Source organism: Protopterus annectens, chromosome 5.part0 (assembly GCF_019279795.1).
Source record: "Protopterus annectens isolate FY-2018-M chromosome 5.part0, PAN1.0, whole genome shotgun sequence".
NCBI lineage: Eukaryota > Metazoa > Chordata > Ceratodontiformes > Protopteridae > Protopterus > Protopterus annectens.
In genome coordinates this window covers 874,739,233-874,755,652 of record NC_056735.1, presented here as the reverse complement: position 1 = coordinate 874,755,652, position 16,420 = coordinate 874,739,233, and the positions used below count along the sequence as shown (strand labels likewise).

Here is a 16,420-nt window from a genome sequence, read left to right as displayed (position 1 = left end):
TCCCAGTACTGGGATTTAAAAAGACAACAGGTGTTGGTGCTGAGACCATTTAGACTTTGGATAACACTGTATCATTCTCATGTGGAGTCTTGCCAGGGGTATCATAAGAGACCTAGAAGTTATGAGATCCAAAACCCTGAGGTATTCCCTCACAGTGACCAAAGTATGAGTGGAAAACACTAGAAATAGATCTACATATAGAGCTATTTTTCCTGTGGAAGAAAAGATGTTTGAACTCTGGCGTATAGTTGACATGCCAGAGACACAATCCTGTGAGAAAGATGTTTGAATTATGTCTCACTATCCGAATAAATCAAAGTTGCAGGAGTATATACTTTTCTCCCATACTTATCAGAAAGAGTAGGATTGGAATTAACTAACTGCTTAGCAGCAGTGGAATAAATTAAAGATATAGTTGCTGGGTCAAGTTTGGGCTTAGTGTATAAAATTTAAAAGAATGAGAAACTATACATTCTACCTGTCTTTTTAGGGGCAACTGGCTGACAGGAAAATTGCAGGCAGTAACAAACATTCTCTATAGCAGCTAGAACAGGAGAAATTAGTGTAGGTGCTGGAAAATCCTTCTGTAACAATTCATAGTATTTTCTGAGGGAGAGAGAAACCTTAGTGTCCTCCCACTGCAAACACTAGCACAGTCTGTCAATGGTCACAGAGAAAGAGAAACCCCCACAGGGAGACTGAGACACTGATCTTTCCTTTGAGTCTGAATCAGAAATCGGAAGGAAAGAAAAATGCATCTGTCCCTCCATCTTCCTGTTTAGATTAAGAATCTTTGAATCTCCTCAGGAAAAGAGAAATCCCTCCTTCTTTTACCAGAAACTACTTTACAAGAAGGAGCAATAACTTGAATTAAACCCTATGCCAGATTCAGTAAACTATTCCTGTCTAAGGAAATTCAAAGAGGAATAGACACATGCTTAGTTTTCTGTTTCTTTACACTAAAAATGGGGCCAACCATGTTACTAATGGCAGCAGCAGCTTCCCCAGGGATAGGCACAGCTTTCTGACACAGCAGGGTATCCTTCCTGTTCCCTCTCCCAGATCCAATGGGAGTGCCTCTCCCTTGCCTACTGAGGGGACTCTAACAGCTGCAAAGGATGTGGCTAATCCCCAGTCCAAAATCTCTGTAGGTGCTACACTAGAGGGATCCAGGGTAAAATATTAGTGGTTTGAGGTACAACAAATGACCACAGCAGTATCACCCACCTGCAGCTGGGGCAAATTGCCAGATTGCTGTAGTGACAAAGGCTGGTGGCTTAACTTTTTTTTGTAGTTAGAAATATGGCAGACCATGGAACCATTAGTATGATCCATCGTTAATATGAAAATGGTGCCGCTTTCCCAGTGAAGACAAACAGCAACTGCTGCTAAGCACTAATAGCACAAAGAATGTACTATTTTGACAGAAAAGAATACAGTAAAAAGCACTTTAAAACACTATGCCAGCCCCGTAAAAGAAAAACAAACATAATTTTTCCACAGAAAAAATGAAATCAGTTGTTACACTACTTTTAAACTGACAGAAAAAACAACTGCTCCATTTAAAAGTATGTTACAGTCTCAAGACAGTCTCTTAAAACACAAGACTCCTAAGGTTTAAAATAACTTTCCTGAAGAGCAAAGTACTAAAACATCAACATAATTAAAAAAATGAAAGATTTTTCCCCAAGGGGAACTTATCTTCTCAGCAAAGGAAAACACAAACCAATCATTGCACCTCAAAAGACTTGGAGCATATTCTTTGTCAGCAGTAATGTTCTGAAGAGCTTTGCACCCAAACATGTCTTTTAGTCAGCTTAGCTCAAGCTGTTTCATAGTTTTGGTGCATGGAAAGTACTCTAAAGCTTTGGAAGCTGTCCAGCTGTTATAGCCTTGGTAGGATATAAGCTACTGCAGCAGTGATCAATATGATGAACATCACTGGACCTTCTGTTCCCACTGTCACTTGCTATTCTGGATCTGCACTTGCACACCGTCTAGTGTTCTCCATTAAAGCCCAACATGATAAAAACTGTGGAAAAATGCTGTGTTATTGTGTGGAAAGGCAAAAAACATGCACTTAAAATGAACTAAAACTTTTTCTGAGCTTAGATTTTTTTATGGAACACACTTTCAAAGTGGTATAATAATCATAGCACTTACTGGATATGATGGTTCAATATATACAAATCCGTTTTACAAAAAAAAAAAAAAAAAAAAGCACAAATAGCAAGAACATGACTGGTTTATAAATTGCATTTTACATGTACAGTCATGTATACTACTCATAGCCCTTAACTGGATCTGATGGCTCAGTGTATGCCAAGATAGTTTAGAAAAATGCAAATAAGAAAATGGGGTTGGATTATTCAGGTATTGTACAATTTGTATTATTCATTAGCACTTTTTTCTTGTTTAATACCATCCAGGACTTGATTGATATTAAAATGACAAAATCCAATTTCATCCCAATAATCATTTTCACCTTTTTCAAAAAGGCAGGCAAATGATGTTTCTTCATTTGTTTTTCCTTTAAAGTAAACCAAGTCAGAATAACCATTTTTTATATTACTAATTACCCAGGGATTAGACCAGGATTTTGGGTCAGATGGGTTCTTATTTAGGTACACACCAAGCTTTTCTCTTTCAGACGTTGTTGGATGTGAATATAGAAGCCACTGGGAGCCATCTTGGGGATTAATCTCTTTTCTGCTTAGGGCTGGAAATGAAACAACACTCCCCTGACATCCATTAGTATTTTCACTTTCAGGTAGACATTTTTCATTTACATAACAAAAGTCTTCCTTAATGTTTTTGATTTTGATTTTAAACTCAGCTCTGTAACTTTCCTTTTTTAATGTCCTTGCATTGCAGTATATAATTCTTTCTTCATTCTCGATTGTGACCTCAGCAACTTGACATTCACCAGCACTTTTTTCACTGAATTTAGATGCACGCCAGGTAAGTTCTGGGTCTTCAGAAGAGAAACATGAAGAAAAACATGATAAATAACTACAGCTATTCTCTTTATAACCACATGAGTAAAAAAAGAAAGAGTATGGGCCAGAATTCTGTGTTGTGTTTTCTGAAGATCCACTGTTTTTCTTCATGTAAGCATATGCTGGCAGTACTACTGTTCCATCATTCAGCTGGATACCATGGCCAGGGCTTACAGAGAAAGTTGCAATCTTCTCTAGGTCAAAGCCAGCAACAATGTTGGTTATGTCTTTTTGCTTTTTCCAGGTCTTCCCATAGTCAGCACTTGAAATATAACAGAGTTTAGCTTGATTCTTACCTTCACGTATTTGTTGTTCTTCACTAACACCATATGGTATGCAGTTGAAAAACAAATAAATAATTCCTTTTTTCTGTTCTTGTGTTCCTTTATAATTTTCTTTACCTTTTTCCACATATACTGCACATGGATTCATGCAACGATGGTCACTCATCTTTGCCTCACTTAGAACCTTCATATCTTCCCACTTAAGACAGAAAATAAATAAATAAATACAAGTTAGGCGCAGAAACTGGCATTTTCATCAATTTATTTATTGTCGTCTTTCATAAACTTATTATTACATAAAATAAGGTGCATGCCTTAAAATGTATGAATCTTAGCCTTCATAGTAATGATTTGTTAGTTTTAAACCTGGGTGAAAGGATCATTATGCACATTAAGGACAGGCAGCCTATGGATAAAATCCAAGCTGTATTTTTCTAATGTTATCCCTCATTACATAAAAGCAAAGCAATTAAACTTTATTTTTATATTTCAGTTCAAAGCAAATAAGCTTCTTCATATTAAATGGGAATACAAACTAGCATTGCAGCTAGTGAAGAGGATTAAGCCCATGAGCTGTTGATTATCTACTTGTCTTAGTAGAGGATTTGAGTCCAGAGACCTTGAGCAATTCACTTAACTAGACAATGCTTTGTAAGTTTGGGCTTGGCTTCTTAATGGTCTCCTCGCCTAGTAAATATCAATGAATAATCTCATACACAGGCATTACATTAATTTGTAACTATAAACAGTATTTCAGAGATACACAATGATACTAGCTTTGCTTCATATTGGCCAAATTACAGAGACAAATCTGCAGTGAAATTTTAAAGCTCTTATTTCGAAATTGGTTCATTTCATGAAACAAAGTTTTTCTAGGATGAGGGCACAGCATAAGACTGCAATGTGTAGCAAAACCCTTTAGCTGTTAACAATTTATTAGGAGATGATTAGATAAGGCACAAATTGAAGAAGATTATTTATCAAGAAGGGTCATAATAACTCATAGTCATATACTAAAACGAAAGTGCTTGATGAAAAAGTATCACAATTTATAGAGCAGATACATTATATGATTGCATCTATTGCTGCCAGTTAAAATACTGAATGCTATTTTTGAAAGACAACAAATGCATTCAAAAGATATAGTATCAAAGACACCCTGATAGAGTCATAGGTTTATAAGTACTTACTAGGCTACTGATCTGGGAAGATCTTTCAAAGCCTATTCATATATTCCCATGAAGTTTTTGGCCCTCGTATTTTTAGATGTTATTTTTAGATGATATTTGTAGAAGTAACCCTGACATGAGCAGAACAGTTATATATTCCCCTATCCATGATGGAAAAGGGTGGTAAACCTGGGGAGAATTTCTAGTTTCCATCCATTCATCCAGCTTATATTTGAATAATGTAATATAAGTACTTTGTTTTATGTGGACAGAAAGAACAGTTGTGTAAGGAAACTTACCATAACAGTAGATGTTCGAATGATCATAGCTGCAATAGCCTTAACTATACGGATTATATCCTGCATTGAATATAAAAGTCAGCCAGCTTCCAAAGCTTTAGGGCACATCCCATGTACCTAGTCAGTCAGCTCAAGCTGAGCACACTAAAAAGACAGATTTGGGTGCCAAGCCCTTCAAAGCTTTCATGCCAACACAGAATGGAAGATTGAGCCTTGAAACAACAATGTTAGGAGTAACAAAAAAGAAAACAGGGTAAGAAATTTCTCTGTGTGGAAAATTGTTCAATCCATAAATATATATATATATATATATATATATATATATATATATATATATATATATATATATATATATATATAGTTAATCACTGTATATTAATCAGATCAGATAATGATAGTAGAAGTAGCAAATTTAAACTCATCCCAAGTCAAAAGAATAATAAAAAAATACATAATCTGAAATATTGTACAGAATTACTAAGTATTCGAAAGTAATCCAAGCAGGGTAGACAGTCTGTTTCCAGTTGAAAATCCTTTATTAAGTACACAGACAAGTGATGCAAGTAAAATAAAAGAGCAATAGTTTCCTCACACGCTTTCTAACCACACACACATATATATATATATATATATATATATATATATATATATATATATATATATATATATATACTTCTTATCAGGCAAGGGAGTGGTTTATTGTGCCATAAAACAGTGTTATTGATATACCAATAACACTTTGTTTTACAGCTGCATACCAATAAACACTTTGTTTTACAGCTGTATACCAATAACACTTTGTTTTACAGCATATACCAATAACACTTTGTTTTACAGCATAATAAACCACTCTCTTGCCTGATAAAAAACATCTATATATATATATATATATATATATATATATATATATATACTTAGAACGCTTGTGAGGAAACTATTACTCTTACTTTGGTTTTACTTGCATATCTTGTCTGTGTACTTAATAAAGGATTTTTGACTGAAAACAGACTGCCTACCCTGCTTCAATTACTTTCGAATACTTAGTAATTCTGCAGAATATTTCAAATTATATATTTGTTATTAATTTTTTGACTTATGACAAGTTTAAGTTTGCTACTTCTACCATTATCTGATTTGATTACTATACAAAGATTAACTAGATACACATGGATTGAAAATCTTCCACACAGAGAAGTTTCTTACCCTGTTTTGTTTTTGGACCCATTATTCTTGTTTATTAGGTTGTTTGAAACTTCTGGGATACCACGGAGATTACTTGTTTTTTTTTTGTTGAATAACAAAAAGGAAATGCCCTAGCATAAATGAAACGCCAAAAAGGGGGGTGGATGGAAGGAGGAAATGGCTACTGCAGCAGTGATCATTCAAACATCTATTGTTAGGGCAAGTACTTACACAACTGTACTATGTTCTTCATATTCATTACTGTTACAGTATACTTAGCTATATTGTTAGATTACTGTAACTTACTACATTTGGTAGGTGGAAGGAGAAGAGTCCAGGAGTTCCTGGAGAATGGCCCTAGCAAAGCCCGATGTACTTCTAAAGAAGGAATTAAGTTTACAGTGCTTTACAAAACTATGTACAGCTTCTAGAATTCAACTCTTTCCTAAAAGTCATAGATGAAGTTAAGGCTTTGATAGAGAGGGTATTGATTCTGGTTGGAATAGTTTTGTTGGGGCGAGTATAGTAAAACAGTTATATTCCTAGACAACCATTTGGAAATGCCCTATTTTGACACAGGTTGTCCTTTCTTTTTACATTTACAGGAAATGAACAATTGATCTGAAGATTTGAAAAATTTACTTCTGTCAAGATAGTAACTGACTTGTCTGTGGGCATACAAACTATGCAGTATCCTTTCTCCCTCATCTTTAGGTTCAGGAAAGAAAACAAGGAGATAGATATTTTGGCATAAAGTAAACTTGGATACTTTTTTAGGCATAAATGAAGGATTACTTCTCAAAGAAACCCTGTCTCTGTGGAAAACAAGATAAGGCTGACATTATAACTCAGATGCCCTTCTTGCGGTGGTCAGTAAAACTGTTTTCGATATTAAAAACCTCAAGTCAGCCAAGATATTTGGTTCAAATAGAGCAAGGGTTTGCTTCTCTAAAACAAATTTAAGATCCCAAGGAAGGGCCACTGGTTTCTTTGAGGCCTCTTTCACAAAATCCTTGTCAAAAACATTTTGACATGAGAATGCCTGGAAAGTGAAAGCTCCATAAGCAAACATGCAGAAATGGGCAATAAATGAATCTTCATGGAAGCAAAAAAGGCCATAGAATAGTAATTCACACAAATAGTGTAAAACCGTGGAACAGCTAGCCCTGACTGAGTGCTGGTTATGTTGTTGGTGCCAACTATAAAACCTTTCACATTTACTACTGTATGATTTTCTAGTAGCAGGTTCTCTTCCCTCCATTAGTACCTGCTGCACGTCCACAGCATACAGGTGGCTAAACGGAATTAAGACCTCATCATGCAGGCAGGTTGGAGTGTATCATTCCTGTTCTTGTGTGAGTAGATCCAGTTTGTGAGGAAGCTTGTGGTAATTTCACTGGCAATTTCCAAAAGAATGGAGAGCCATAGTTGCCTAGGCTAGAAGTACTTCTAAATCTTCAGAAGTACCTTGAATATCAGTGGAAATGATGGAAAAAAATACAGGTGCATTCCTGTCCAAGGAAAAGAAAAGGCATCTGTTTTCCACGCCTTCGTGCGTTGAGTCCTGGAGCAGAATCTTGCCAGGTAATTATTCAGAGTGGAGCCTAACAGACCTAACTGAAGAACTCCTCATATATGGATCAAATCTTGGAAGACTGCCAACCTAATTTCCATTTGTGAGGGTCTGCCCATGTCTTACTCAGCATGTTTGCCACACAGTTTTGCTCTGATGGAATGCAGGATGCCTGTAGAGTGAGACTGCTGTGAAGATATATGGAATGCTAACATGGCTAGTCTGCAAAGAGGGTACAAACTCATTTCCCCTCGCTTGCTGATGTACCATATGACTGTGGTATTTTCTGTTGCAACTTGAAGAGGTACTGGTGACCAACCATGATTCAGGGAGTCATGTGCCTTGATCAGAGTAAGCATCTCTTTTATATTTATGTGCTAGCATTCGTCTTTGGTGTCCCAAATACCTTGTACTTTTAGCCCTCCTGAAACTGCACACACCCCCAGCAAAGTCTAAGGCATTCGTGGTAACTGACTACTTTGGAACAAGGAGGGAAAAGAAGAGACCCAGATTTAAGGATATTTTCTATCTCCACCAAGTCATTATTCTTCTGACAAACTACAGCACTGGAATTTGAAAAAAGAAGAGATGTTGGTGCTGGGAACAATGAGACTTCACATACCATTGTATCTTTCTCTTGTGGAGTCTTAACAAAGGCATCATGAGAATCATAGGTGCTGTGAGACAGAAAATCCAGAGGTATTCCTTCACAGTGACTGAAGTCTGACTAGAAATCTGTAGAAATAGATCTATTTTTCCTGTGAAAGAAAAGCTCTTTGAACTGAGCTAATACAAGAACATATTCTTGTGTGAAGGAGTCAAAAACAAATTTTGAACATTCTCTTGGAATCACAGCTTATGTAAGAGATCTCTCACTGAAGTGAGAGATTCCTGACACTCTGAAAAAGACTTTGCAAAGATAGGAAAGTCATGTAAATATAGGAAACTGTGGATAGCCGGTAGCCTGCAATATGCTATGACTGGAGCTAGACACTTTGTGAGCACTCTTGATGCAGTGGGTAGTCCAAAGTGTAAGGCAGAGAACTGATAATATGGTACAGACTACCCAAAACCTTAAGAAACACCTGAAGTCTGGATGAATAGGGGTGTGATGATAAGCATCTTTTTAAATCTAGTGTTACTGGGAAATATGAAAGAGGATGAAGAGATCACAGGTTGTGAAGTGACATAATTTTGAACTTGGGCACTGTCACAAACAGGTTTAAGAAAGAAAGATCCAGAACTCATCTCCAAGCATTTTCTTTTGGAGGCACTAAAAATATTCTTGAATATAAACCTTTCCCATCTGGAAAGGAGGAACTGGTTCTATCACCCCCTGAGACAGCAAAAGATGAACAGCAGGTGGAAATAAAAGAGTTGGGTCTGGTCTAGTGGATGAGGTAATCTTAATGAATGATCTTCAGAACACATTTGTTTGAAACCATCTGTTGCCAAAGGGAAAAGTGGAGTTTCAGACTTTCTGTATGGGAAATGAGTCTGCCAGTGTGTGTGTGTGTGTGTGTGTGGGGGGGGGGGGGGGTATGATAAAATCCCAAATAGTCAGTCTGACTTGTTGGACTGCCCTTGGTTTTGGAAGGTTCCAGAGTTCTTTTTGGGACCCCTTTGTCATTTCTTCTTAAATGTCTGTTTAGCATTTTGTTGAGACTTTTTATTTTGGTTTTTTTTGCCAAAACTGGAAAAGGGGTTAGAGAATCTCTTAGATAATCTGGAAAATGAGGGCTGACATACTCCTGTATCAGCTTAACCATTTCTTCACATTTATTTGACCATCTTTGCAGCAAAGGGGCCAGAAATTAAATCTCTATCCAAAGGAGTATTTAAGATCTCATCTGGGAGGTTCTGAGAACGCAGCCATAAAAACCTCCTCAAAACAGTACCATTGGCCATAGCCCTGGAAGAACTATCAACTGAGTCATACTCACACTCTGTAAATGATGAGTAGTGATTTGTATAATAGAAATGACTAAATTATTTCAAGCAGATCTTTTCTCACAAGAAGAAACTGCAGACAAAACATTCCTTTTACTTTCACAATTAGTCAGAGAAAGTTTTAACATATGAGCCTGACAATTGAAAATTCTGGAAATTGAAGTTGCAGAAACATATACTTTTTCCCCATACTTATCAATAATCTTCCCATCGTTATCAGAAAGAGTAGAATTGAAATTAATTAAATGCTTGGCAGCAGTGAGATTACCTAAAGCTATAGCTATGAGTCAGGTTTGGGAAGAGTGTATAAAAGCTTAAAGGAATGAGGAATTTCATACATCCTGCCTACGTTTTAGGGGCAGTTGGCTAACTATGAGGAAAACTGCAGGCAGTAATACACACATCTTCCACTGCTGACAGAACTGGAGGAATACATGAATGTTTTGGAAATTCCTTCTGTAGCAGCTCACTGTATTTTCTTAAGGACAGAGAAACCTGAGTGTTCTCCAATTGAAAACAGTGGCACATTCTGGAAATAGTCTCAGAGAAAGAGAAACCCTGCCAGAAAGCAACTGAGCTCTCATCTGAGTCTGAATCTGAAATCTGAGAAGTAAACCCTGTATCTGTTGCTTCATCTTCCTGTCCAGTTTCAGAATCATGAATCTCTTCAGGAAAGAGATATCCCTTTTTTTTTTTTACAAGAAACTACTTTATAAGGATCTAGAGCCTGAATTAAATCCTAAGCCAGACCCAGTAAACTATTCCTGTCAAAGGAAATTTAAGGAGGAGTAAATGCATGTTTAGTTTTCTATTTCTTTTTGACATGTAAAATCGAGCCAGCAGTGTTTTTAATGGCAGCCAGTTTCCCCAGGGATGTTAGGGTTGCCACCTTTTCAAATGCCCAAAGTGTGACATTTTTGGTACAAATGTCAGATTTTGCAGGGCGAAACATACTCATGACCAGTACAAAGGACAGAACATCAGTTTTTTGCCTAAATAAAATCTTTTTCTTGTAGCATTTTAATTGCTTATTCTGTTTCTTACAACATTTAGGTGTTTCAGATACAGAATAACTGTTTTATGTAACTATTACATAAAATATAGGAAATAATTTTGTCCTAAAATCTCAGGACATTTGCCATTTTTTTCAATTTTTTTGCAGGACACAACTGCCCAAAGAGGGACTGTCCCTCGTAAAGTGGGACAGTTGATAACCCTAAGGGATGTGCACAACATTTTTTTTTCCCGAAAACAACTTTATTGAATTTTCGATAAAAGAATAAATACAAAAGATGTTCAAGTATATTCAATACAAAAGTTAAACAATTTATAACTAACAAAGGAACATAACTATTTACAATGACACTCGCATGTATATCAGATTTTAATAAACATGTTTTTCACAGTTAATATTTTTCTAGCAAATCAAATAATTTTTTCCACAAACTTATTTTGTTTATGTTTTTATTTGTTCTTGACTTGATAGTCAATAGCTCTAGATTGCAGACTTCAGTGAGAAGTATTTTAAATTCTCGAAATGATGGAGGAGAATCAGATTTTGCACATTTTTGACAAAGCAGGGAAGCCTTCATTTTTCCCTCTCTCATCTCTGATAAGAGTTGCTCTCCCTTGCTAACTGAGGGGACCCTTATACCCACAGAGAACATAATTAAGCTCCAGTCAACAGTGGCTGAAGGTCTAAACCAGAGAGATCTGGAGGAAAAGATAACTGGTGTGAGGTATAACTAATGGCTACAGAAGAGTCACTCACTTGTAGCTGAGACAATTTGCTAGCCTGCTATGGTGACAAAGGCTGTTTTCTTAACTTTTTCATTTTGTGGCTGGTTGAAGAACCAACTGTTGAACCAATAGTTTGTTCCATGGTCAAGCCAAAATGGTGCCTCTTTCCTGGGAAAAATAAGCAGCAATAGCCTGTAAAATGTAAGTCTTTACATGTCACTTTTTTCACATAAAACAGAATGAAAAGCACTTTACAGACTTTGCCAACTCCAAAACATAAAATAAAACAAAATTTCTACACAGAAAATAAAAAATGGCTTTAAATTACTTTAAACAACTTTTAAACTGACAGGTAAAAACAGCACTCTCATTTAAAAGTACAATAAAGTCTCAAGACAGTTCATTGAAACACAGACTCCTAACTGTAAATTAATTTCCTAAACAGGAAAGTGATTTTAAGTAAACAATTTTTTTAATGAAGTTTTTTTCCCCTAAAGGGAACTCATCTGCCTACCAAAGGAACAGCACAAGCCCACCATCAATCCTTGAAAGCCTCAGAGAAGAGTATTCTTTGGTGACAGTGATGCTCTTAAGGGCTTCTTTGTCAGTTCAGCCTGAGCTGACTAATGGTTTAGGTCAAGAGATTGTAGGTTACCTATGTCCTTATTTATTATTTTCATAACAAATCTTTTGACAGTTATACAGACAAGTTTGGTCAGACATATGGGTCTATAACTTCCTAGGTTTATTGACACTTCACTGTTGTGCAAGGTGAGTCAGTTACTGTCCTCCATTCATCTGGAACAATGCTTTTTTGGAGGCTGACACTAAATAACCTTTAGGGGGCCTGACAGATCCTGTTTCAGCCTGGCCAGTAAGTAGCGTGATATATGACCTGACCCCATGGAAGCAGTGTTCTTGGCCTTGAATAGTGCATTGAGGACTCACTCATGGGAGATTTGAGGAGGTGCAGATGTGGGTATCAGATCTGGAATAAGAGGTGATACGGAGAATGAAGTTAAGAGCTAAATGTATCCACTAGTAGACTGACTATGTACCCTGGGTCTGAATGTGTATGTGATATCATTTACTATTAGCTCTGTCTAGTGCTGTGCATTATTTCTGAAGTTTCTAACATAGTTAACGAAGGCATTGTAGTTGTCATTTGCCTGGGTAGCTATTTTTACCGGGATTCAATCAGGGTGCAGAGTTTTCTGTTAAATTTAGCAAGATGCTTTTTTGGATTTTTTTGCATCTTGAGAGTTGCATTTATTTTTGCATGGATTGTTAATAATATTACTGTGATTAAGGAAAATGAAAATTTTAATAACTCATCATCATCATCACCATCATCATCATCATCAACTCTCTTTTTCCCATGTTATACATGGAGTTGGCATGTCATGTTAACTGTTGCCATCTCTCTCGATTCAGTGCTACACTCCTGCCTTCTTTGACACTCATACCTGATCATAACAAATCTTCTTTCACACAATCCAACTACCTCTTTGCTGAATACCCTCATTTCCTCTTACCTTCTTCCTGTCTGTCCCAAATCTTCTTCACCAGCTTGTTCTCTGCTTTTCTGCTCATTTGCCCAAACCACCATAATCTGTTCTTTTTTATCTTTTCTGCATTGGCTTCTGCTCTTATGTCCTAATTTCTCCTTCTCTCAGAAAGTGTGCATCCTACCACCCATCTCAGGCACTCCATTTCCATCACCTCTAACTTCCTCATTTGCTCTGCCTTTACTTCCCAGGCTTTTGTACCATACAGTAGTACTGGTCTCACCACCCACAGAGACCAAAGTACGACTAGAAAACCCTAGAAATAGATCTATATATAGATCTATGTTTTTTCCTCTGGAAGAAAAGCTGTTTGAACTCTTGCATCTAGTTGACATGCCAGAAACACAACCCTATGTGAAAGACATTTGAATTGTATCTCACTATTCGGATAAATGAAAGTTGCAGAAGTATATACTTTTCTTGCACAATAATTTTCTAGTACTTACCAAAAAGAGTAGGATTGGAATTAACTAACTGCTTAGCAACAGTGGGGTAAACTAAAGCTATATTTGCTGTGTCAAGTTTCAATCTAACATTCATAGAAAATCCACCTTTACTAATGCATATCTACATTTTAATAGTGGTCATCTAATGTGGATAAAGAATATGAATATAGGTAAAGGCCAATTTGTATGTCTTTCCCATTTAGTTTCTGAGGACAATCTCTTTCAGAGTGCTTTGAAACATATCATCCTATTGACATTGTGGAAGGAGTTATACAAGAGGTCAATCACAAACCTTTGGACTCTTTTGCACCTATCTTAAAGAAACCCATTTGTTCTACTAGACAAACTCAGTCCACCGGGAGTGTCTATAGTTTTCTCTTGACAATAGTCATATTGAAAAAATTCTCAATGAGTACTGGAATTTGTTACTTCAATTTGAGGGGGTTATTGAGAATTGGGGTATGTCCCCAATTTAGTTATAAAAGGTTTAAATATTCAAAGACGATTAGAACTTTTGAATGGGCATACTGATTTTTGTATGAACAGACCTCTCAGGATGCTCAAATGTCGCTTTTGCAAGCAGTGTAAATACATTAATCTTGGAAATACATGATGATAGGTCATGATAATAAAGATATTAACTCTAAAGAACATTATGACTGTTAACACTCGAGGTGTAGATTATATTATGACCTACTTGTCTTGCCCTGCTTTTTATGTAGACAAAACTAGGAGCAAGTTAAAATATAGAATTTTTCAATATTATTATTTTATAAAAAGTTTGATTCTAATGCTGCATTGACTAAGTGTACAACCTCTTATATTAATTTTAACGTCTGTATTTTTTTTGTTTTGTAAAAATCTTTAAAACAAGAGAGATGGCATAGGGATAACCTTTGGCTACACAGAGAGCTTTATTTGAAACTTAGTTTGGCATATATATGGTATATCTTCTTTTGACTTTTTTATATTCTGATGAAGTCTTCTTTATTAGAAGAAAAAAGCACTTACCATATTAATGTTTTCAGTCCAGTAAGTGCAGACTAGTATTTTTTTAATGGTTTTATTATTTCACTTGCTTTGGTCATACAGCTCATCGTTTTGTTTTATATCTTCCCCTCTATTCTCCTTAATAGAATGTAAAATGGGCAGTTGTCCCACAAAAAATTATGCATTGTTTCTCACTATCTATAAATCTTTCATGCTATACTTCTGTGTGGTATTCTTCTTGCTCATCTCCATCTCTGCCTTTACTATGTCTCCCAAATGGGGAAGGAATATTAGTAAGGAAGGTACAAAAAAATGTGGACACTGTAATCAGTGTTCATATATAATGGAGGAAGAGCAGATATCCTTGGATAATATTATGGGAAGTAAAATAATTTTTAGCAAAGGGAATTGTCAAACACAACATGTGGTATATTTGGGGAAATGTACCACATGTTCAAGTTTTTATGTTGGAAAAACAGACAGAAGATTGCGGAACAGAATTTATGACCACTTATACTGTATAAAAAAGAAAGATAAGAACAATGCATTATACAGGCATTTAGAAGGAAGTATTGGATGTGATATGTTCAAGTTTGCTATATTGTAGGTGATTAACAGTAATCCTAGGGGAGGGGATGTCAAGGCAATACTGGGGGAAAGGGAAATCAAATGGCAGATCAGATTGAATGCTGGTTGTACCCCTGGTATTAACGAATACATTCCCACTAAACCTCTTATTAGGGTTTAGCATCTGTTCACAGTGCAGCCTGTGTTATTTTCAAGTAGGATGCAATTTTAGACAAATATGGAATGAAGTATGTGTGCATTTTTATGTACACATTTTTTACACATTTGTATAAATGTTGGAAATATTTATATGTAATTGTGAATTACATTACATTGTTTTTAGAATACAATGTCAAGTCTACATTTTATAAGAAATAATCTTGATATCATTAGCAACAGCTTTTTTATTATATTTTTTACTATTTTGATAGTAACAAAGGTAATAGGTTTGTTTACGTGATTAATTGGTAAAATGGGCGGGAAATTTAGGTATATAAGTGTGTTCAATTGATTTCTGCTTGTTCTGGTGAAACCTACGTACTGTAGGTGAAAGCGCTCAACACTTGTTATTTTGGACAATAAATAGAGGTTTTTATTTAACATTGGATCCTGTCACAGTAGTTCTTTGTGGAATCTTTTTGTGGTTTTAGTCGTTTGGATAGTACTCATGCATCCCTAATCAGCATCAGGTTGCATCTTGCTACGTAATCTCTGCTATTTAGCACTGTGTGATGTTGATGTCACTATGTTTTTTTCTGAATATCCCCGCCTTGTTTTTTTCTATTATTCTTTACATTTTATGATGTCAGATTTAGTAGATGGAGCTTATTTCATTGCTTGTCGTGCTGTACTAAATATATAATTTTCACAGACAAGCTATTTCTGAAAATGACTTCAGGCTTTTTTAATACATTAGGAGTTACCTTTAGTGAGGTCTATGCTAATAGACTGACTTTGGAAACTGTCAGGTTTCATATGATTGAACTGATATGATCAACTATTTAAAAAGTTGAATGTATCCCTATTTGCTTAAACAGCGAATTCTCCTAAGATCATAATGCAAATGGAAACAGGAAACACATCCTTTTCCCTGCTGAAGTGTAATCTCAGAGTTGGTATATATAATTATCAGGGGCCTGGCTGTGCAGCTGGGGCTTGCCCCCCCCCCCAGCTAAAATGCCATTTTACAGTTTTTACATATGTTCAACTTTTTAAATAGTTGATCATATGAGTTTAATCACATGAAATTTGACTATTTCAAAAGTCACTCATATGACATAGATCTCCTTTGGTCATATATATCCCAGAACTATTTTTTTTGAGAACCACAATGTTAAAAACTGAAAATCATTTTAGCAGCAGCTTTTTTTTTTTTTTTTTTTTTTCTGGGACAGGCTATAGATATTTACCCTTCATCAAATGTTATGGCATTTGAAACATTGGGCTTTGCCTGCTATTCTAGATTTTCATGACTGTCTATATTTATCTATTTATTTGAGATTACATATCTCTTTATTTTTGTTTGATAAATTTTTCCTATTTAAATAACTAAATGAAGTTGACAAAGATGATGAATGAGAAAACACTGGCACGGAATTTATTTACTATAATTTATATAATAGTAGTAGTACAGAGACAGGCACACATGTTGTT

At 35.8% G+C, this 16,420-nt stretch overlaps 1 protein-coding gene across 1 annotated transcript in view; it reads right to left on the bottom strand.

Moving 5' to 3' along the window:
* Nucleotides 1-2,390: 2,390 nt before the first annotated feature.
* Nucleotides 2,391-16,420, bottom strand: part of LOC122802244 (sialidase-3-like) — a 30,663-nt gene continuing 16,633 nt past the window's right edge. The window contains exon 3 of the mRNA XM_044071900.1: nt 2,391-3,482. Coding sequence (XP_043927835.1) covers nt 2,391-3,482 — 1,092 coding nt within the window. The remainder of the gene's footprint in view (nt 3,483-16,420) is intronic.